General features: G+C 49.3%; 1 protein-coding gene across 1 annotated transcript; it reads right to left on the reverse strand.

The window, feature by feature from the left end:
- Positions 1 to 8,926: 8,926 nt before the first annotated feature.
- LOC142585904 (uncharacterized) lies at positions 8,927 to 14,748 on the reverse strand. Its single transcript, XM_075696990.1, has 6 exons — positions 14,264 to 14,748; positions 11,227 to 12,134; positions 10,979 to 11,145; positions 10,731 to 10,897; positions 10,479 to 10,649; positions 8,927 to 10,395 (listed from the first exon to the last, which is right to left on the reverse strand). Exons 4-6 carry the CDS (start codon positions 10,837 to 10,839, stop codon positions 10,340 to 10,342), a joined length of 336 nt encoding a protein of 111 aa, XP_075553105.1. The 5' UTR covers positions 10,840 to 10,897; positions 10,979 to 11,145; positions 11,227 to 12,134; positions 14,264 to 14,748; the 3' UTR covers positions 8,927 to 10,339.
- Between the last annotated feature and the right edge of the window lie 7,133 nt (positions 14,749 to 21,881).

A 21,881-nucleotide genomic window follows, 5' to 3' on the forward strand; every position in this document is an offset into this window, starting at 1 on the left:
AATATAATCGCGAACAGAGCTTTAGTAACCGAGAAATTGAGGTAAATGCATGACACGATCTGAGACCCCCCAGCGACATTCCGGTACTAGCCCGATGACGAAAGGACTCCTCATAATTTGTGTTACTAATACTCAGCTACTCGTATTAAAAATATCATTTCATTCGATTATAAGACGGAAAAAAATGCTACTTGTCTACGTCTATTCTATTCTAAGAAAAAACATTTTGACGTTACCCTTCAGTAATATGGGTGTTCGAAAGGTTTCGTTTTCGCTCGACTCTGCGCCGCGCACGCTTTGGAGTTTCAGTAGTTTCGTTATCGCGTCGTGCTTTGAGGGTTCTGCTGGCTCGCGAAACTTTCATTTGGAACAAGCAGCGAGAATGCCACGTCCATGTGATGTCGTGGGAAGCCCTCGTTGCTTTCCCGCTCCGGAGAGCCGGTGTCGAGGCCGCCGTCGTAGTACGCAACGACGCCGGCAGTGCGAGCCCTCAGCAGTAGGTCGCGCTCGTCGGTGCTCAAATCGCTGAAGTTGAGCCCACCATCGCGAGCCAATCTGTCGGTGTCAGGGTCCATTGCGACGAGCGTCGAAGTTAGCGTCATAGAATGAAGTACCAGCTTATGGGCGTCTTGCGCTGGAGTTTGAGGTATAGTAGCGGCGCCTGGTGGCGGTGCGAGAAACGACATCTGGGTCGTGCCAGCTTGGGTCGTATTGAGCCCTGGCTGTGGCGAAGCACGTTTCTAGGCCGAGTTTTGCGTCGATTCGCACATTTTTTATGCCCTGTTGCGAGTGCGAAAAGGCTCGTCGCTTCTCGTAGACCACGCCGACCACGCTGCGAGCTCGCCGCAGCCTATAGTTTAACGAAAACGGACTCTCCGTGTGCCGTGGGACGTAATGTGGGACGTAATACGTTTCTCCTTCCGCTAGCCACCATACTCCCGCTTTCGCTCTGCTGTCGGCTCTGTCTTGGCTCTGTTTCTGGCCGCGCGTTCGCGTTTTGCGCAGAAAAGCCGTAGCGCCGTCTGCGGACACCGTTCTACTCACCGATGGCGCAACGTCACTATGAGACCATGATGTCAGTACTCCTCGATCGGAGGGAGGGCGATTTGAACTGCGCTAGAGGTACGCGGACGCTTCAGAACGCATTTTCTCTTAAAATAAGTCTCTCCTTCGCACGAAACAAGCGTTTCGAGTTTTCTGTGATGGTAATTCAACAGTCCACGTTGACTTAATAGTAACCTTTAGTGTCCCTTTAAGAGAGCCAGTTTAAGGGCGGAGAAGAGGGAAGGAAAGGAAAGCAAACTTGCAGCGCCGTGGTTTTAAAGCGCAACCGTGGTAGAGAAACGGAAAGGCGATATAAGCATGCGTGGCCATGATACGCACACGACAAACCGCCTTACAACATTTAGACTTGAGGGGAAGCTTCGTTAACAAACTATAACACGGCAATCAGCACTCGAATACGACGGGAGAAATTATTGAGACATGGAAAATTCCCTTGAAATAAATCTGGTTTGCGAGACAAATGCTTGTATGTATTGAATCTCTTAAAAGATGAGGGGGGAAATATGCGCTCACCGAGAGGGCATCGTCAGCACGAGACCACCACCAGGCTCCTTACGGGGATGTGGAGAGCTTCGCGGCCGGAACGAAGCCTCCCCTCTCCGCCGGCCAGGCGTGGAAAACGCGCTTTCCGATCGCTCAAGGTTGCGCAGGAATAGTATAGATCTAGCTTCTAGGAAAAGCTTTCACAGGTGCGAGGGCGGCACGCATAGCGTGGGAAGCTAGCCGCCGGAATAGCTATCTTCGAGAGCTATGACTGATGCTTTTCTATATATATGTATTCATCTCATCTATGCGATCGCATGCGCGCGCTATTTCTTTGTCTCTGCGTGTAGTAGTTAAGAGAGCCAGTTTAAGGGCGGAGAAGAGGGAAGGAAAGGAAAGCAAACTTGCAGCGCCGTGGTTTTAAAGCGCAACCGTGGTAGAGAAACGGAAAGACGATATAAGCATGCGTGGCCATGATACGCACACGACAAACTGCCTTACAATATTTAGACTTGAGGGGTAGTTTCGTTAACAAACTATAACACGGCAATCAGCACTCGAATAAATTATAACCCTAATAATAATTGTAAATATTCATCTCATCTATAGGATCTAAAGCGCGCGCTGTTTCATGCCTCTGCGTGTAGTAGTTAAGAGAGCCAGTTTAAGGGCGGAGAAGAGGGAAGGAAAGGAAAGCAAACTTGCAGCGCCGTGGTTTTAAAGCGCAACCGTGGTAGAGAAACGGAAAGGCGATATAAGCATGCGTGGCCATGATACGCACACGACAAACTGCCTTACAATTTAGACTTGAGGGGTAGTTTCGTTAACAAACTATAACACGGCAATCAGCACTCGAATATAATTATAACCCTAATAATAATTGTAAATATTCATCTCATCTATAGGATCTAAAGCGCGCGCTGTTTCTTGCGTCTGCGTGTAGTAGATAAGAGAGCCAGTTTAAGGGCGGAGAAGAGGGAAGGAAAGGAAAGCAAACTTGCAGCGCCGTGGTTTTAAAGCGCAACCGTGGTAGAGAAACGGAAAGACGATATAAGCATGCGTGGCCATGATACGCACACGACAAACTGCCTTACAATATTTAGACTTGAGGGGTAGTTTCGTTAACAAACTATAACACTGCAATCAGCACTCGAATAAATTATAACCCTAATAATAATTGTAAATATTCATCTCATCTATAGGATCTAAAGCGCGCGCTGTTTCTTGCCTCTGCGTGTAGTAGTTAAGAGAGCCAGTTTAAGGGCGGAGAAGAGGGAAGGAAAGGAAAGCAAACTTGCAGCGCCGTGGTTTTAAAGCGCAACCGTGGTAGAGAAACGGAAAGGCGATATAAGCATGCGTGGCCATGATACGCACACGACAAACTGCCTTACAATTTAGACTTGAGGGGTAGTTTCGTTAACAAACTATAACACGGCAATCAGCACTCGAATATAATTATAACCCTAATAATAATTGTAAATATTCATCTCATCTATAGGATCTAAAGCGCGCGCTGTTTCTTGCCTCTGCGTGTAGTAGATAAGAGAGCCAGTTTAAGGGCGGAGAAGAGGGAAGGAAAGGAAAGCAAACTTGCAGCGCCGTGGTCTTAAAGCGCAACCGTGGTAGAGAAACGGAAAGGCGATATAAGCATGCGTGGCCATGATACGCACACGGCAAACTGCCTTACAATATTTAGACTTAATACTGGGGGTTTCACGTGCCAAAACCACTTTCTGATTATGAGGCACGCCGTAGTGGAGGACTCCGGAAATTTTGACCACCTGGGGTTCTTTAACGTGCACCTAAATCTAGGCACACGGGTGTTTTCGCATTTCGCCCCCATCGAAATGCAGCCGCCGTGGCCGGGATTCGATCCCGCGACCTCAATATTTAGACTTGATGGGTAGTTTCGTTAACAAACTATAACACGGCAATCAGCACTCGAATAAATTGTAACCCTAATAATAATTGTAAATATTCATCTCATCTATAGGATCTAAAGCGCGCGCTGTTTCTTGCCTCTGCGTGTAGTAGTTAAGAGAGCCAGTTTAAGGGCGGAGAAGAGGGAAGGAAAGGAAAGCAAACTTGCAGCGCCGTGGTTTTAAAGCGCAACCGTGGTAGAGAAACGGAAAGGCGATATAAGCATGCGTGGCCATGATACGCACACGACAAACTGCCTTACAATTTAGACTTGAGGGGTAGTTTCGTTAACAAACTATAACACGGCAATCAGCACTCGAATATAATTATAACCCTAATAATAACTGTAAATATTCATCTCATCTATAGGATCTAAAGCGCGCGCTGTTTCTTGCCTCTGCGTGTAGTAGATAAGAGAGCCAGTTTAAGGGCGGAGAAGAGGGAAGGAAAGGAAAGCAAACTTGCAGCGCCGTGGTTTTAAAGCGCAACCGTGGTAGAGAAACGGAAAGGCGATATAAGCATGCGTGGCCATGATACGCACACGACAAACCGCCTTACAACATTTAGACTTGAGGGGAAGCTTCGTTAACAAACTATAACACGGCAATCAGCACTCGAATACGACGGGAGAAATTATTGAGACGTGGAAAATTCCCTTGAAATAAATCTGGTTTGCGAGACAAATGCTTGTATGTATTGAATCTCTTAAAAGATGAGGGGGGAAATATGCGCTCACCGAGAGGGCATCGTCAGCACCAGACCACCACCAGGCTCCTTACGGGGATGTGGAGAGCTTCGCGGCCGGAACGAAGCCTCCCCTCTCCGCCGGCCAGGCGTGGAAAACGCGCTTTCCGATCGCTCAAGGTTGCGCAGGAATAGTATAGATCTAGCGTCTAGGAAAAGCTTTCACAGGTGCGAGGGCGGCACGCATAGCGTGGGAAGCTAGCCGCCGGAATAGCTATCTTCGAGAGCTATGACTGATGCTTTTCTATATATATGTATTCATCTCATCTATGCGATCGCATGCGCGCGCTATTTCTTTGTCTCTGCGTGTAGTAGTTAAGAGAGCCAGTTTAAGGGCGGAGAAGAGGGAAGGAAAGGAAAGCAAACTTGCAGCGCCGTGGTTTTAAAGCGCAACCGTGGTAGAGAAACGGAAAGACGATATAAGCATGCGTGGCCATGATACGCACACGACAAACTGCCTTACAATATTTAGACTTGAGGGGTAGTTTCGTTAACAAACTATAACACGGCAATCAGCACTCGAATAAATTATAACCCTAATAATAATTGTAAATATTCATCTCATCTATAGGATCTAAAGCGCGCGCTGTTTCATGCCTCTGCGTGTAGTAGTTAAGAGAGCCAGTTTAAGGGCGGAGAAGAGGGAAGGAAAGGAAAGCAAACTTGCAGCGCCGTGGTTTTAAAGCGCAACCGTGGTAGAGAAACGGAAAGGCGATATAAGCATGCGTGGCCATGATACGCACACGACAAACTGCCTTACAATTTAGACTTGAGGGGTAGTTTCGTTAACAAACTATAACACGGCAATCAGCACTCGAATATAATTATAACCCTAATAATAATTGTAAATATTCATCTCATCTATAGGATCTAAAGCGCGCGCTGTTTCTTGCGTCTGCGTGTAGTAGATAAGAGAGCCAGTTTAAGGGCGGAGAAGAGGGAAGGAAAGGAAAGCAAACTTGCAGCGCCGTGGTTTTAAAGCGCAACCGTGGTAGAGAAACGGAAAGGCGATATAAGCATGCGTGGCCATGATACGCACACGACAAACTGCCTTACAATATTTAGACTTGAGGGGTAGTTTCGTTAACAAACTATAACACGCCAATGAGCACTCGAATAAATTGTAACCCTAATAATAATTGTAAATATTCATCTCATCTATAGGATCTAAAGCGCGCGCTGTTTCTTGCCTCTGCGTGTAGTAGTTAAGAGAGCCAGTTTAATGGCGGAGAAGAGGGAAGGAAAGGAAAGCAAACTTGCAGCGCCGTGGTTTTAAAGCGCAACCGTGGTAGAGAAACGGAAAGGCGATATAAGCATGCGTGGCCATGATACGCACACGACAAACCGCCTTACAACATTTAGACTTGAGGGGAAGCTTCGTTAACAAACTATAACTCGGCAATCAGCACTCGAATACGACGGGAGAAATTATTGAGGCGTGGAAAATTCCCTTGAAATAAATCTGGTTTGCGAGACAAATGCTTGTATGTATTGAATCTCTTAAAAGATGAGGGGGGAAATATGCGCTCACCGAGAGGGCATCGTCAGCACGAGACCACCACCAGGCTCCTTACGGGGATGTGGAGAGCTTCGCGGCCGGAACGAAGCCTCCCCTCTCCGCCGGCCAGGCGTGGAAATCGCGCTTTCCGATCGCTCAAGGTTGCGCAGGAATAGTATAGATCTAGCGTCTAGGAAAAGCTTTCACAGTTGCGAGGGCGGCACGCATAGCGTGGGAAGCTAGCCGCCGGAATAGCTATCTTCGAGAGCTATGACTGATGCTTTTCTATATATATGTATTCATCTCATCTATGCGATCGCATGCGCGCGCTATTTCTTTGTCTCTGCGTGTAGTAGTTAAGAGAGCCAGTTTAAGGGCGGAGAAGAGGGAAGGAAAGGAAAGCAAACTTGCAGCGCCGTGGTTTTAAAGCGCAACCTTGGTAGAGAAACGGAAAGGCGATATAAGCATGCGTGGCCATGATACGCACACGACAAACTGCCTTACAATTTAGACTTGAGGGGTAGTTTCGTTAACAAACTATAACACGGCAATCAGCACTCGAATATAATTATAACCCTAATAATAATTGTAAATATTCATCTCATCTATAGGATCTAAAGCGCGCGCTGTTTCTTGCCTCTGCGTGTAGTATAGATAAGAGAGCCAGTTTAAGGGCGGAGAAGAGGGAAGGAAAGGAAAGCAAACTTGCAGCGCCGTGGTTTTAAAGCGCAACCGTGGTAGAGAAACGGAAAGGCGATATAAGCATGCGTGGCCATGATACGCACACGACAAACTGCCTTACAATATTTAGACTTGAGGGGTAGTTTCGTTAACAAACTATGCCGGAGGGATCACCAGTGCACAGCCAAGTCGAAGTGATTCCACTGTGGAGGCGCACACGCTGCTGACGCCCCTACCTGTAAGCTGTGGCAGGTGGAGAGGCGCATAGCCACGATAAAGGCTACAGCGCCGACCCACATGGCTCACCGGGAAGCTCGAGCAGCTATGTGTGCTTCCACTAAGACACAAGCCTCTCCCATCGCTTCGGGGGACCATGCACTGGAGACGGCGGCGCGCCCCAGCTATGCAGCTGTGGCCACTGGCTCTGCCAAAAGGACCTCATCGAAAGGATCCCGGCCTGGCCAAGAGAAGCTGGGGTGCAAAGCGGCCCCCGCAAAAGCGGGCAGGGGTGCTGCTGCTTGCGAAGTTAACGGCTCTAGCCACCGCCGGAATCCCAACATCCTTTCACTGGCAGCCCTCAAAGTCGGGGCAGCCGGTAACGAGGAGGCGGATGCCTACGCCAAATCTGCCCATCATGACGTAGTCCCGGTTACCAGGGCGGTAGCGGCTCAGGACTACACGAGATATTGGCTACGGTGCCTGCTCACCTCCATTCACACGGACCTCCGAGTGGCTAGTGGCAGGGCCCCCAAGCCGCTTAATTCCAAAGAACGGCCTCTCCATAAGAGACCGTTCCACACTCCTGCGCTTGCGGCCCGGCTGCACGCCAAGGGCCGCGCCACGTCACGTGCCTGCAAGAGGTGCGGGGACTCCAAGACTCTGGAACACCTTCTCTGTGCCTGCCCATCCTTGGCGCAGGAACGCTCCATAGTGATCAACACTTACAGACGCTACGGCCTTCCAGCGGCCACAGAGACGGACCTGCTGTTCCCGGTGTCTCCAGCTCCCTGCGCTGCGAAGCCTGCTGGAGTTTATAAATTCCACTGGGAATAGACACCCTGTAAGCGCCCGCTACAACGCTGGCAACTTTACTGAGGACTGCCACCTGTCGCGCATAGTGGAGTCTATTAGGCCACATCCTCCCTCTTGCTCTATCATCTTTCACTTCCCACTCCCTCTCCCCCTGACGACGCTTCGCCGAGCTCCCTCACGCGTTGCAGAATCAAGCGCCTTTCCTTTCTTTAGATCACTCAGTATCTGTGTCTCCAACGCCCACCACTGGCGCAAGTTCCGACCGGCACGCGCCCTCGGAATCGCGTTTCAGTCACTGAGCGCTGTAAATGAAATTTTTTTTTTTTTGCACACAAAAGTACAGATTGAACAGACGCAAATACCCACCACCGCATGTCAAACTAAAACAACAGAGGGTTGCCTGGAGGCAATTGCAGACACACACGTATTCGCACCCGGCGACCTTTCGCCTCTGCTACCCCGACCTTTATTCATCCGATGAGTGTAAAGCGTGCGGAGACAGAGCAACGCTGCAGCAAATGCTGTGGGAATGCACCGGAGCGAGCAGCAGGGGTCCTCGTCGAACGGGGTAGACATGGGAGTCTCGAAGCACGGGGTGCGATGGGAGGCGGTCCTGCTCAGCCACGACTTCGCCGATCAACTGCGGGCCGTCGGCACACCGAGGAAGCCGCCCGTATCCAAGCTCTCGAGGCAGTCACCTAGGCAGGGGTTCGTATGGCCCCACCCAAATTTCCGGGCATTTTGAGTAAAGTTTTCGCTCACTCCACGAGTACAAGGAGCTATGCATGTAGAAAAAGTTCATGTTATGGTAATTTACATTGAACTAAATAACAAGCGAGTTCAGGTTCGACATAAGGCAAAGAATGCAATTTTGTTATAACAGTGCAGCGACCATAGCAAGAAGTGCGATTTCCGAGAGCTCTCCGCGTAGGCGTCGCGGGCATACCGATATAGGTGCCTTCGTGAATAGGGGTCAGGCGTACAAGTTTGCAGTTCATGTGTGTGTGTGTGTGTGTTTTTTTTTTTTTTGAGAAGGAGACTATAGTGCTATGAAATGGGCGAGTAAGATAGCTCCCGATGAGCGTGATAGATCGCGTTTCATAGTAACGACCGTGCTGGCTTGAATGTTTCGTTGCCATATTTCCAAGTACCGTACTTTGACCTAGAAATCTCACATATTTGACAAGACTTACGACGAAAAGAAAAATGCAATGATCTGTTAGACGGAACCAGTATAGCTCGGAGGCGTGTCTAGCATGCCGAAAGATGCGTTACATGGAAATTTCACGACGAGACACTCAAACCAGCTTAAACGCTGACTGCGATGTTTCCAATGATTACCAACCAGTAGTATTGCGATTAGAAATAATCTCAGCAACACAGCAGGGCTGGCAATGTCGTACGTTCTTTAGAACTATAAGTGGTCTGTGTGCAATTAGCGGATACGATCTCGCACCATGGCCTTCAAGGCTGTCAGCTTGCTACAAGTACGCTGAAGATCGCTGGAGGCATATCAAATGCAAAAGAAAGACACTGCATTATGTACACTCTGGAATTAAGTCCAAAATTTTCTCTCAGTTGGCAACAAACACTAGTGAGTACCAAAATGTTGACAAGATGCAGTACAAAAAAGTCAAATCTTACATAAGTGCACAATTTTACGCAGGGGAAAATAGGGCTATGTAAAAACAAAAAGCCCTTGCCGTTTTATTGAGTTGCAGTGAGCATGGTTCAGCAAATACATGTTATAGTGAAGGACAACAATGCAAGCAGGTAAATTTACACAGGGCAGCGAACATTCAAGGACAAAAGGTGATGAAGCAGTTTGATGAAGTCTTAACACCGCAGGCATCTGTGGTGGTGGTATTTGATCAATGTTCAATGTTGCTGAAGGGAGATGCAGGAGCTGCTTTGCTGTGGAGTTGTACGCAGCTTTACCGATCACGTGATTAATGACAGCGGACAAGATTGAAAAATAAGCTTGGTACCATGCCAGCACCAGATAAAGGATAAGCTCACATAATTGTGATCCTCAAAATCGAACGTAGATGCTTTATTGCCTTTAATTCACACCATGCGCTTTTTGTAATGGTACGCTGATGTATCGCATTAGCCATGATGAATTGATCAATTGAGAAAGAAGTGGATAAGGAAAGTGTACCAACAGACACCGTCGAGTAGAAAACAATATAACAAGGCCATGGACAAATCTACGAGTGGACGACTGGACATCAAGTAAGGGGAATGCCCAGTGCCGAAGTTGGATGGGTTTCCGAGAAGATTGGCCACCATCACTACGAAATCGTCAATGACCTTTCTGAAGGAATTCACCGATTGAACGAAACAAGCCACCAAAAATTGCATGTAAGTGAGGACACACCCGAGCTAAAATGATGACAACCACCAGATAAAATAAGCGAAGTAGCACGCGCTTACAATAGACAACATACATGCAGCAACACACGCGCATGCTCATACGAACACATGCTCGCGCTACTTCGCAACTCCAACCAGCATCAGCGTACCATTACGAGAGCACTGAATGTGAACGTGCACGAGCTAGAATCCCACAGACAAACCGAATGCTAGACCCTGAGCAGCGTACCACAGATGAGCCAGCGCGATATCTGCAATTGTTTGAAATTGCTCGTCAAACGAGCCACGTGCTCTCAATATGCGTCTTCAATGAGCGGACATGATGCAGCTATAGTATACAGGGCGGGAAGCTGTCTTGCAAGGATGTCGAGGTCGGCGTTCGCATCATCACTCCGCAGTTGTGCACCGTCCTCGAGGCAGCACGGAGCACGCAGGGAGGTATTATTCCTGCAGCTCAACATCGTTGGGTGTAGCAGGGTGTTGAACAGTCGCAAGAGCAAGGCCTGCCGTACTGCGGCCAGCACTAGGCTTCATCGCCTACTAGGCAGGGGAGACAGATCTTGGCTGGCAGCGGATGTGAATACGAGGGTTGCAGACTGAAACGACAAAAGAAAGCGTGTTGTTAATTAGTAGTCAGCACACTGCCACAATATGGGTCGGAAAATCTAGATTTACTTACGCGCAGTCGGCATACTGCAGGGCGGGCAGTACAGGTCTCTTAATTTGTCAGGACAGCTGGCGTGACTGTGAGGCTGGAGCTGAGTGCACAGGCGGCGAATCGCGGAACGACATGCGCTGAACGTAACCCGCCTGGGACACGGCAGGGCAGAGGAAAATCCGTTGTGGGAAACTGAAACGACAAGGAGGCGTCGTGTTAAGCACCCGTCAGTACAATGCCACAATACGGGTCGGAACAACTAGATTTGCTTACTCGCAGTCGACGTACTGCAGGGCGGGCAGTGCAGGTTTCTGCGGCAGCTAGAAGCCAGTGGCTGTGAGGCTGGAGCTGAGTGCACAGGCGGCGAATCGCGGAACGACATGCACTGAACGTCACCCGCCTGGGTCACGGCAGGGCAGAGGAAAATCCGTTGTGGGAAACTGAAACGACAAGGAGGCGTTGTGTTAAGCACCCGTCAGTACAATGCCATAATACGGGTCGGAAAAACTAGATTTACTGACTCGCAGTCGACGTACTGCAGGGCGGGTAGGGCAGGTTTCTGGGGCAGCTACAAGCCAGCGGCTGTGAGGCTGGAGCTGAGTGCACAGATGGTGAGCCGCGGAACGACATACGCTGAACGTCATCCGCCTGGGACACGGCAGGGCAGAGGAAAATCCATTGTGGGACACTGAAACGAAAAGGAGGCGTCGTGTTAAGCACCCGTCAGTACAATGCCACAATACGGGTCGGAAAAATTAGATTTGCTTACTCGCAGTCGACGTGCTGCAGGGCGGGCAGAGCAGGTTTCTGCGGCAGCTAGAAGCCAATGGCTGGAGCTGAGTGCACAGATGGTGAGCCGCGGAACGACATGCGCTGAACGTCATCCGCTTGGGACACGGGACGTTGCTGGAGTGCGCCAGACGCGAAGGCCTTGGTTGCGTAACCGAAACTAAAAAGGGGCAACTTTTCAAGGAAGGAATATAACCAGAAAGTAAGTACTCACCATTACAAGCGTCGTCGCGCGAGCCGTGGTCGATCAACTCTTGAAAAATGGTCCGTGTGTCGAGCGACGAAAACAGCGTGGCACAAATAGAAAAAAGAGACACCTACTTTAGCCGCAACGCGCCGCGCTGCGGACCGAAGGCAACGTCCGTTCTTCAGTGCCGCTCTGGAAGAAAAACGCCACTGGATTAACCTGACACTAATTCCGGATGCCATTTACTTCCGCGATTCCACATTTCGCACCCGTTCGCGCACGTGGGCGCGAAATGGTGGCCGGGAAGCAATAGCACTCGGAACGGGCCGACGTTCGTGTCGCAAACGAGAGAGGACCCCTGCCAGCTGTGGCCTGCGCATCGTCAGCTACCTGCCTAGTGTTAGCTAAGCCTGAAGCTACAATCTCCCCACCCCGTCCCCTCCGCTTCCGTCACGGCGACGACCCGATGTGGCTGCGGCCGTCCAAGGAAGCTCGTGCCTATAATGAAGCACTACCGTTAACTGCACATATTTTGCCAATGTTGTCAATCAGTTTTTGATGGAGAAGTTAATAGCCGCGCCGCCCTCACAAGCTATACACACTCCCACCTCGTGAGTTAGCTGCCGAAGCTACGTAGCGACGACAGTTGCTGCGTTGTCCTTCGAAGTAGTGCCACGTTCACTTCGTTGCACGAGCTTCACCTACGGTTGGGGCAATAAAAAAAGTCATGGTAAGCACGCGCGTTTTGAAACTTACCGTATCACACGAGAATGCGACCACGAATACAAAGGGCGGAAGCGAGGGCGTGGGACTAGCGGTCCCAGAAAACATAACGCACACACAACGTAACATACACACATACGTAAGATACATATCAGGCACGTACCCAGGTTTTTTGGGGGGAGAGGGGCAACCCAAGGTTACTTTTCTATGCAAATGGCGGGGTACCTTTACTAGTACAAATATTAATAACGCCCGCCATTCGCCATAAAGACGCGTAAACCCGCAAAAGAGAAATGAAATAAGATGTATCCCACAGGTACGCCTGTGAGATGCACCTCTCAATCCTTTACTAGGCAAACAAGGAACCACATCAAATGGACTCGCGCAGGAAGAACACTGCCAAGAACAATTAAAAAAGCGAAAGTGTAAAATAAAGATTTCTATGGTAGCATACAACTTAAGAAAAAAAAAAAAACAGCAGTTGACAACAAAAGCACACGGCCCACGCGGGGTTGTGTTTCTCCGCAAGCCAATCACAGAAGCAAATAAAATCGTCGCCATGCGGTCTTTTCAAAATGGCGGCGTACTTTATACCTCCGGAGCGTCTGCTGTTCTTGAGCATTTTCATCGACGGAAAGAATGAGGTGTGCAACAGGCATGGACGAAGTGTATGGACTCTGAGCATTTCACTCTTCAAAAGCCTAACTGCTATGGTTGCTTAATGGCAATGATGTTGGGCTGCGAAGCACGAGGTCGCGGGATCGAATCTCGGCCACAGCAGCCGCATTTTCGATTGGGGCGAAATGCGAAAACACACATGTACTTAGATTTAGGTGCACGTTAAAGAACCCCAGGTTCGTCCGAATTTCCGGAGTCCCGCACTACGGTATGCCTCATGGTTTCGGCACGTAAAACTCCATAATTAAATCTGCGGTGTAGTTCATTTCACTGCTGACCCCGTCTTATACTGCACAGTTGTAGCGAAGTAAGCATTTTATTTCAGTTCAATGAAGAATTAGGCATTCGCCATTCCACTATAATAGGAGAGAGAACACGTAGGAATTCAGGCGTTAATAATTTTATTTTTACGGTTACCGCCTGGTTTGGGTAAAAGGAAAAGTTTGAAGTATGAATAAATTGCCGCCCCGCGGAGGAACAGTGGCTGGCGGTTATAAGGGCGTATGTGTGCGGGGCTTCACTGTAGAGTTGAGTTGTATCCGACTATAGCAGAGTCTTTTGAATTACCTGTGGAAAAATTAGAGGAATATACATTTGCGGAACAATCAGTTTTGGATCCCTCGTTTACTGATCTACCAAATGCCGAAACTGACTCGTATTGTTATTCGGGAAGTTGTGCAACGTTGCATGGCTGCCAGTCCCGTACAACCGCACAGAGCGCACGACGCTGCGGTTCTAGAAGTACTGCGCCCACCGCGGAAGGTTAGAAAAACCCCTATACATAAGCACAGCAGAGAGGTGGCTACGTCAGACGGCTCGACTGATAATTGTAGAAGAGTCATTCAAAACACACGGAATTGTTCTCCACTTCCCGCGGCGTTTCTCTACTTCCTTTTTAAGTAAAGAGATGTTGATCCAAAGGTTTTCATAAAAACGGTTAAATTTGTTAATATTGGCCGTTTATTCCTGTTTGGCTGTTGCCTTGGCTTTCTCCCTTAATAGATCGCTTAATTTCTCAACTCCTTGCGACTCTTGTTTCCAGTTTACAATTTTTTACGAAAAGTGCTGTACAATTAGGGAAAATGCTCCTATCTAAACACATGTAAAAGGAGAATTCGTTTTCATCGGCAACCACGGCACCAAATTTGAAGAGATTTGTTGCATTTAAAAGAGAAACTTAAGATCTAGTGATTGTTGGTTTACATTTTTTTTAGATCGTCAATTTTTTATTTAAATATTGGCAAAAAAATCAAAAATTCAGAAAACGAAACTACAAAGTTTACAATTTCTAACTCAGCAAGGAAAAATAATATCACAATTCTGTAAGTTGGATCTGGTGTTACAGGTAAAGGGGACAACACACGCACACACGCACACACGCACACGCGCGCGTACGCGCACGCACACGCACACGCACACAGTGGCTCACCTTGTAAGGTAGTTGAGACGCGTGGCGACGACAGTTGCTTCGTTGTCCCTCGGTTAAATGGCACGGTCAGTTCGCGGGAACGCGCACAAAAGAAAAGACCGCGGCAGGCGCGACTTGAAACTTATCGGCAGCAACGGCTCGAGACGTCGTTGGCGTCAGACGAGACATCTCGTGCGTGAGAACGGATGGAATGGCCGCCGCGCATCGCATACGTATTCCGGGAGCTCCAATGGGCCGTGCGAGAATTCCGGAGCAAAAGAGTCCCGCAACAACACTTACAGAAGTCCAGGCCATAAGTAGAGCAGCCGCGACTTAAAAGCTCCGAAGCACACCTTACATCAGGAGCCAGCGGCGGAACCCATGGCTGTCGGAACCAATGGTTCCGTGGTCGGTGAAGTGGTAGACACCGCGCCTAACGTCGCTGCCAGAGCATGTATTGCAGGTTGCGGAGGTACAGCCGACACGGGCGGCGGCGGCGGCGTGAAACGTAGAATGACGGGCGGCATTTTCGGCGGTCGCTTCTTAAAGCCAAATTTAAGCACGATTCTCAGCTGTTAGCGCATGCGCGGCTGTGCCGAGGCGTCTTTCCTTTGTGCGTCGTACGTCATCGCTCGTAGCCACTGAACTGCAACAGCCGTTATCACCAAGATCAACAACTCGGCGCAACCGCTGGTATGCGAGAATTAAAAAAAGAAGAAGAGAGAAAAAAGAGAGGGAAAAACAAAGGACAACGCGGAACCCGAAGGAAAATGATCGCACTGAGGATTACGATCCCGCCCGCAGCCGCATCGCCTATGGATGGGGCACGCGGGCGAAAGTGCCGCTCCGCGCACACCCCGCCGCCGTCGTGTTTGCGACGCGCTATCGCAAACTGCGTGACTTGCAATCCACGGGCGCGTACTACGTAACGTGTTAGAATCCCTTTCGAGTTTCAATATCAATTTTTTATACGCGCCATGTCGTTACGGGCTGCTATAGCGACCAGCAGGGTTCGCTGTTCATTTGATGTGACCCCGCATTCCAGTTTTTTCGATTTCACATCGCGCGCGCTTGTATCGCGATACCGACGTCGTGGAATATGCTAGCAGCGCGCTAAATGGCGGATAAAGGTTAAAAAAAAATTAAGCTAAAGGGCCGTTCCTTGCAGCGTTAGCTCGAATGAGGTCGACCGTCGAGGCAAAATGCGTGTCTCGACGACGATTGCTTTTGCAAGAAACATTTAGCGACGACGACACGGCTGTTTCATAACGGCTGTTTCTGCACCCGTTTTTCAGAGCGTGCTTTGCGGGACGGTCAGCTCACTGCGCCGTCTTTAGCTAGCCGCTTGTACCCCCAGTATCCTCGAGCTGCCCGCCGCAGCTCTGGCTGTGGTATATTCTGCTGCCCAACACGAGGTCGCCGGTTTGGTACAACCGGCCATGGCAGCCGCGCCCCATTCTAATGGAGTAAGACAAATGCTCGTGTACTTAGATGTAACGTGCAGTGCTCGCGGAATGAAACGCGTAAATTTAGGGCGTCTTTTAATTCCGTCGTCTTCCCTAGGCGAGTCGACTAGGGAATCTGAAAACTGTCCAGCAGCAAATCACCATCGTCGACTTCGTTGCGATACCACCCATACATAACCCGCAGTGACTCCGCCTCGAAGAAACTGGTTTGGAATTTGTGACAAAAAGAAATCATCCGGCGACACCTCGTTGATTCGTCATGGTCCGCCCCGTTCCTTGCACAGTCTGCAAGCTGAAGGTCGGGATGAGGGCCTTTCGTGGAATCCTGCAGCCACCGGTTGGCACGCTTTCTTCTTCGCTCAGCCTGCCAAGTGATTTGACTCGTCTAATTAACTGTACTTATCGGTTACTACGACGTGAACAGACCATGCTGCACCGTCTGTGGCTATAGGCGTTGCATTTACGAACTCATATGCTTTCCTTATTGGAATGGCCAACAGCCCCATGTGCGCCACATGCAACATCGATGAGAGGCTCGCACATATTATCTGTCTGCCCGCGATATAGCACCCAGAGACAAGTGCTGTGCATAGTACTGGACCAGTTAGACAATCGTCCACTATCAGAACTCAAAGCTTTAGGTCAGTGCTCCCAGATAACATCCGCGCTGAAGGCCTTACTCGCGTTATTAAGGTTCCTACGGTCTGCGGGGCTTCACGAAAGACTAAGAACGCCGCCCCCCTATCTCTCTGTAGTGTACGCGGCTTGTTCGTGCTAGTCTCTATTTCTCTCTATCTCCCCCTTCCGCTCTCTTTCACTCTTTATCCCCCTTCACCCTTCCCCCCGGGCAGGGTAGCCAACCGGAACTGCCTCTGGTTAACCTCCCTGCCTTTCTGTGCATCCTCCTCTCTCTCTCTCTCTCTCTGCAGTTATCCGCTCATTGACCGGTTCCCTCTCGTTCATCCTTTTCTCCGGTTTCCAAGTAATGAGGGAGGAAGGGAAGGGTGAGCGCTTTTAGTCGTTGTCCACGCTGCGCTGACGTATGGTTGGAGATGCGGTGGTTTGACACGTGGCAAACGTTCAATTGATGGTATTGAGACGTAATCAACACCTCTGCCGCCAAGAGATCCGACCTGAGGTGACCAGATGTCAGGTGGCCCGAAGCGTCGATGTTTGGTCGCGGCCTCGGGGATCGTTCTAGTTGTGATGGCTAATGTCACATGGCAGCCCGAGGGCTCGCTTCGTTGTGTCCGTACACCTCCCTGGGAATGCGCAGGCACACGCACAGACACACTCGTCGGTGTGCCCGAGCGACACGCCTACCGGACGCTATATGATCCTCGTATCGCTTTACTATCTTTTACCTCTCTGTCTGTCTTCCTCCTTTCTAGTCGTGGTCAGCTCTCTACTAAACAGAAATAGATTCCAAACTTAATAACATTACCAGCGATGCATACAAAACACGTTTCTTAAAGAAAAAAAAATCTGGGCTCATGGCTCCGGCCCAGCTCGTCTGCATTCTTATTCCGGCAAAATGCGACCATGTCATTCGTCTCCCGTTTCTTTCCGACCTTTGCTTCAGCCATGCAAGAGGGCCATGGTCGATCTAGACCGAGAATTTAGCGCCTTGAATATCCTATCCTAGCTCTTGAATTGTGCATTCCATGCAAAAATATAATTTCTCCGAGGTGCTAAACGCCTCTTCTCGCGGTGTCAGTTTTTGGCTGAGGTGGCACACAGGGTGCGCAGTTGCAATACAAGGGGGAGGGGGGAGGGAAAAGGTGACGTGAGGAGCAAGGAAACGCTACTATTATAGTTGTTGTGGGCAAACTGTACAACTTTAGAAAAAAAAAGGGGCGTTTACTTCACCAAGGCGCATGCACACGAGCCTGAACCAATGAACCCGCACTTTAGACTGACGTCACGAGCCGGACGGCCGGTGACCCACACGCAGTGTGTCTACCAACCGGGAAAACCGGGAAAACCGGGAATTCTCAGGGATTTTGAATAGTCAGGAAGAACTCGGGGAATTTGTGCTTCTATCAGGGAAAATTAGCTGTCATATTATTGAAAGGGGACGAAAGTCACCCTAATGCTGGCTTGAGTAAAAGAGAGCCATTGTAACGAATTGTTTTTGACGCCGTGTCGTCGGCTGGAGGAGTTGCCAGTGCACAGTCAACGACCGATTTTCCGGACGCCCGATTTTTGGGACATGTCCGATAATGCAGACGGCTTCGCGGCACCACCAAGTACCCCATCGAGTCAATGTATAAGAACGTCTGAAATTTCTGACACAAGAGCCCTTCGCCGTCCGATTTTTCGGAGATTTTTCCGCGACCGCAGGTCCGAAATGGCAATAATCAAAGCCAACACCGCCGTTTTGATTATCTCGCCGCCTCGAACCGCGCTCTCGCACGCAGATCCGCTGGTAGCCGTAGCCACTACCGCGGCTGCGCGAGGTCTAGCTGCTTCGACGTTCCCTATTAAGGTTCTTGCCGTTAGGTGCCGTGTTTTTCATTGAAAGAATTCGCCGCTGTCAGCAATGGCACCGACACCGCCTCTGCAGTCCTCGCTACTGGCTTCGAAGCTAATTGAAAGCATGACGCATTGCATAATAATGGTTTCCAAAAGGCAGCTTCGCCTCAGTACAAAAATGTTGCGCAGTGAAGCATACGTAAAGTATTGCAGTGAAGCTTAGCAAGTCACGGGGCACAGTATGTATTCACTAATTATACATGCGTTCACCCGCCGTCTCCTGTCACAGTACAAGAACCAATATGCCTAATAAATGTACTGGCAGGTCGTCAGAGCTTTTTTGGACGTGCCTGTGGTGATTTGAGCCCTTGGAGGCAATAAAAGGCATGCATTCATTTTTTTCAGACATTTTCGCGGCCCATAAGGAGTCTAAAAATCGGACGTTGACTGCACAACTCACCAAGAGGGTGCTTCAAATGGTCTGTGGGGCGAACACGCGGCGCAACGAGGACGAGAACAGAAATGATCGTCGCATTGAGGTATGATCGGGTTATGAACTGTGCCGCTTCTTTTTTGAAGGAGCTTGAGCTCTAAAAGGAAAGCGTTGGCTGACGCCGAGATGCAAGTGACCCTCATCCAAAACCAAAATAAACTCTGTAAAGCAGTGAAACGCAACACTGAGGCGTTGTGTGCGGGAAGAGAGTATGTCAGGACAGTTAAGGTTGACTTATGAGCTGTTGAGAAAGAATCTCACTTGTGACAAAGTTTGGGCCTAATACCAATGAGCTTGCTATCAGTTGATGGAAATAACTCATTTTCAAAAATATTTGCTTTTGTACGCATTTCTTTTTATTTGTATTTGAAGATGTTCAACTCAATTTGCAGTGGGCTTTACCATATTTTTTTTTCGAAGATATTTTATTAATTGTGCATTTTACTAACCCCTTCCTTGAGTTTTCTGTTTTGAATAAAATAAACATTACTCCTTACTATTCAAACTGGATTAGGTCGTTTTTTTATTTTTTAACATGCTTACTAGAGAGTGACTGCATCGGGCGACATGACGTCAACCTGTGTTGACAGAAAACAAAGTTCTGTGTCACTCGGGAAATTTTGCAAAGGTACTCAGGGAAAATCTGGAAAACTCAGGGAATTTGAAAATGTCAACTTGGTAGACACCCTGCACGAGACATTTATATGAGGAATCGCCAGCCGTTTGTGCACAGGCGCAAGTAAAGAGCGGGCGCGAGAGAGAAAATCTGGGGGCTTTAATTTGCTCCTTGAATATATGACTCTGCCTGGGCACTACGGAGGCGCGTGTTGTAGGCGTTTGTCCCTAGGCGTGCCGGCATTACGGAGTGGGGTCGAGTTTGTTTACGCTCAGACGCTGGCTGCCGGCGCCGTAAAATATGTCAAGCAGCGGGCACTGACACCCGATTTGGCGACCGCTGTGTCGGACAGAATGTCCCGCACCTGCGGCGCTCGTGCAAAGTCAGTCGTGGCGGATCATAGCTTTCTCGCGCCTTACGGCAATATACTTTCGTAAATAACATCACAGATGTTTCTGTGGGAGCAGTAGCGATCGTAGTGGAGCCCCGGCTGCATATATTGAAAATCTGGAAGGCAGAGCGCTTCAGCAACCATGGTTGAACGCAAGTGGCTGAAAGGCCGCCGGTGACGATGACTGACTCGGCACCAGCGCCGCAGGCGCGAGAAGGCCTGTCCGACGTACCTTCTGAGGCAAAGTTCTGACTGGTGCTGCAGAAGTCGCGGGCCGCGGTAGTTCTGAACTTAGCGGTACAAGGCGGTGGCTGGACGCAATTGTATTTTTTCAGTGGTATTTTTTTAGTAATTGTAACAACGTGCCATTATTTCGCATTATTGGCGGCGCCTCCAGGACACCAAAGCGGCAACGGGGACACCAAAGCTTGAACCAGGACTAGTCCGTTGGTTGGGGCTCGCCGAGGCCTGCGCGAGCCAGGGGTGTATAAGATCGGCTGTCCATGATAGCGGACAGCCTATTTTTTATGCGAACACCCCCTGGCACGCTTCGGCCTCCGCGGCTGCAACCCACGGGCTGCCCTGCTTCCAGCTTTGATCCCCCCGCTACTCCTTGGGTGCCCAGGAGATCTTGCGCCGCCTGCTTTATTATAACCTCAGGTGCTCTCCTGAGGCCTCCGTTTGCCGGTTACATGTGCCCTCCTGGAGCAGTGTTTGTAAAAAAAATCGAATTTGTCATGGCGGCAAAAAAAAGCGACCCACGACTTATGCAGCACCACTCAGAACCTTTCCCCTTCAAACACAGTGATCACCAAATGGGGCGCCCGTGCCCACTGGCTCACCGCGCGGGCAGCCAGCGGCGGAGCGTAAACAAACTCGACCGCATTCCGCAATGCCGGCATGTCTAGGGGACAAACGGGTACAACACGCGCTAAGAAACGTTCTCCGTAGTGCTCAGTACTAAAGGAGCAAAATCCCCCAGATTTTCTCTCTCACGCCCGCTCTTACTCGCGGCTGCGCACAAACGGCTGGCGATCCCTCAAACTGAGCCGAATCTCGTCAGTCGTGTGTGTCTGCCCCTAGTCAGAGTGAATTCCCCAACTGTTTGTGGTGGTCTATCGTGCCGGAAATATAACTGCGAGCCTGCGATGTACCATTTGTGCCACGTGCGTTCTGAGCCGTGATCCAGCGACGAAAGGTTGCAGCGAGCATCGCTTACGCTACGCTACGCGAACTGGCGAGACTGTAGGCTTGCAAAAAAGAAAAAGAAAGAAAGAAAGAAAGAGAGAAAGAAAGAAAGAGAGAAAGAAAGGAAGAAAGAAAGATCCTGAAGATGAAGCGAAAAAACCCTATCACATTCTTGAAAATAAGTTTGTGAAAACACAGGACCAAAAAATAAATAAATTTTATCCTATTTAAAACCAAGAGCATTTATTTAAAACGATAAATGCAGCATTTTTGTACTTTTCCTGCTTAGATCGTCTCCTCGCCCCAGGTTTGGAATGGTTTCGATAAATACATTGTGTTTTTTATAAATTACTTGTTAAATAGCAACTGATTCATTCTAAGCTCGGAAAACTAGTAGTAAATGTGCCGTGTAGATGTACACCAGCGCAAAAGCCATACCGAGTTGCTCTTTCTACTTTTGTCCCTTGCAATGAAGCTAAAAAGCAGACGACGCTCAACGTTGGAGATGGCATGGGGTTATTTTTCACTCGCGATCCGGCATGTGCTGTAGCATTCCAATCACGAGAGCTGTACCGAACCAGTCATCAAAATACAAAAGTGTTCATCTAAATCGAGAATTACCTGCCTTACAAGCACGGTTTCTTTAGCGGGACTATTTTAGTCGCGTAGGCAATCGGTTGTCGCGCTTCGGTCATCTGGGCGGGCATCCCCTTTTTTCTAAAGTTGTACGACATGACAACCCCCTCCTCCCCCTTCGGACCACCCCTTTCATCCATGCCGCTCTTTCGGAGCCCACCTCCTGAAACTTTGTATTCCGTGGGAGAGGGGACGGGGTTTGACCCCCGTCCCCCCGGCTACGCCAATACGCATACCCAACCATACTTTTATCACCTAAGTTGCTCATAGCTTGTCTTTAATTCTTTACAAAGTTATTACTCAGAATTTTGAGAATGACAGCCACAAGCAAATGTCACGTAAAAAAATAGTAATACACCAACAGCACATACCTT

The sequence above is a fragment of the Dermacentor variabilis genome, chromosome 6, assembly GCF_050947875.1.
Source record: "Dermacentor variabilis isolate Ectoservices chromosome 6, ASM5094787v1, whole genome shotgun sequence".
Classification (NCBI taxonomy): Eukaryota; Metazoa; Arthropoda; class Arachnida; order Ixodida; family Ixodidae; genus Dermacentor; species Dermacentor variabilis.

Coding starts and splice junctions, on each gene's coding strand:
- LOC142585904 (XM_075696990.1), bottom strand. CDS start 10,839: ATGTCGTTCCGCGATTCGCCGCCTGTGCACTCAGCTCCAGCCTCACAG. Junction 10,650..10,730: donor CTGCAGTACGTCGACTGCGA/GTAAGCAAATCT, acceptor TTGTCGTTTCAG/TTTCCCACAACGGATTTTCC. Junction 10,396..10,478: donor CTGCAGTATGCCGACTGCGC/GTAAGTAAATCT, acceptor TTGTCGTTTCAG/TCTGCAACCCTCGTATTCAC.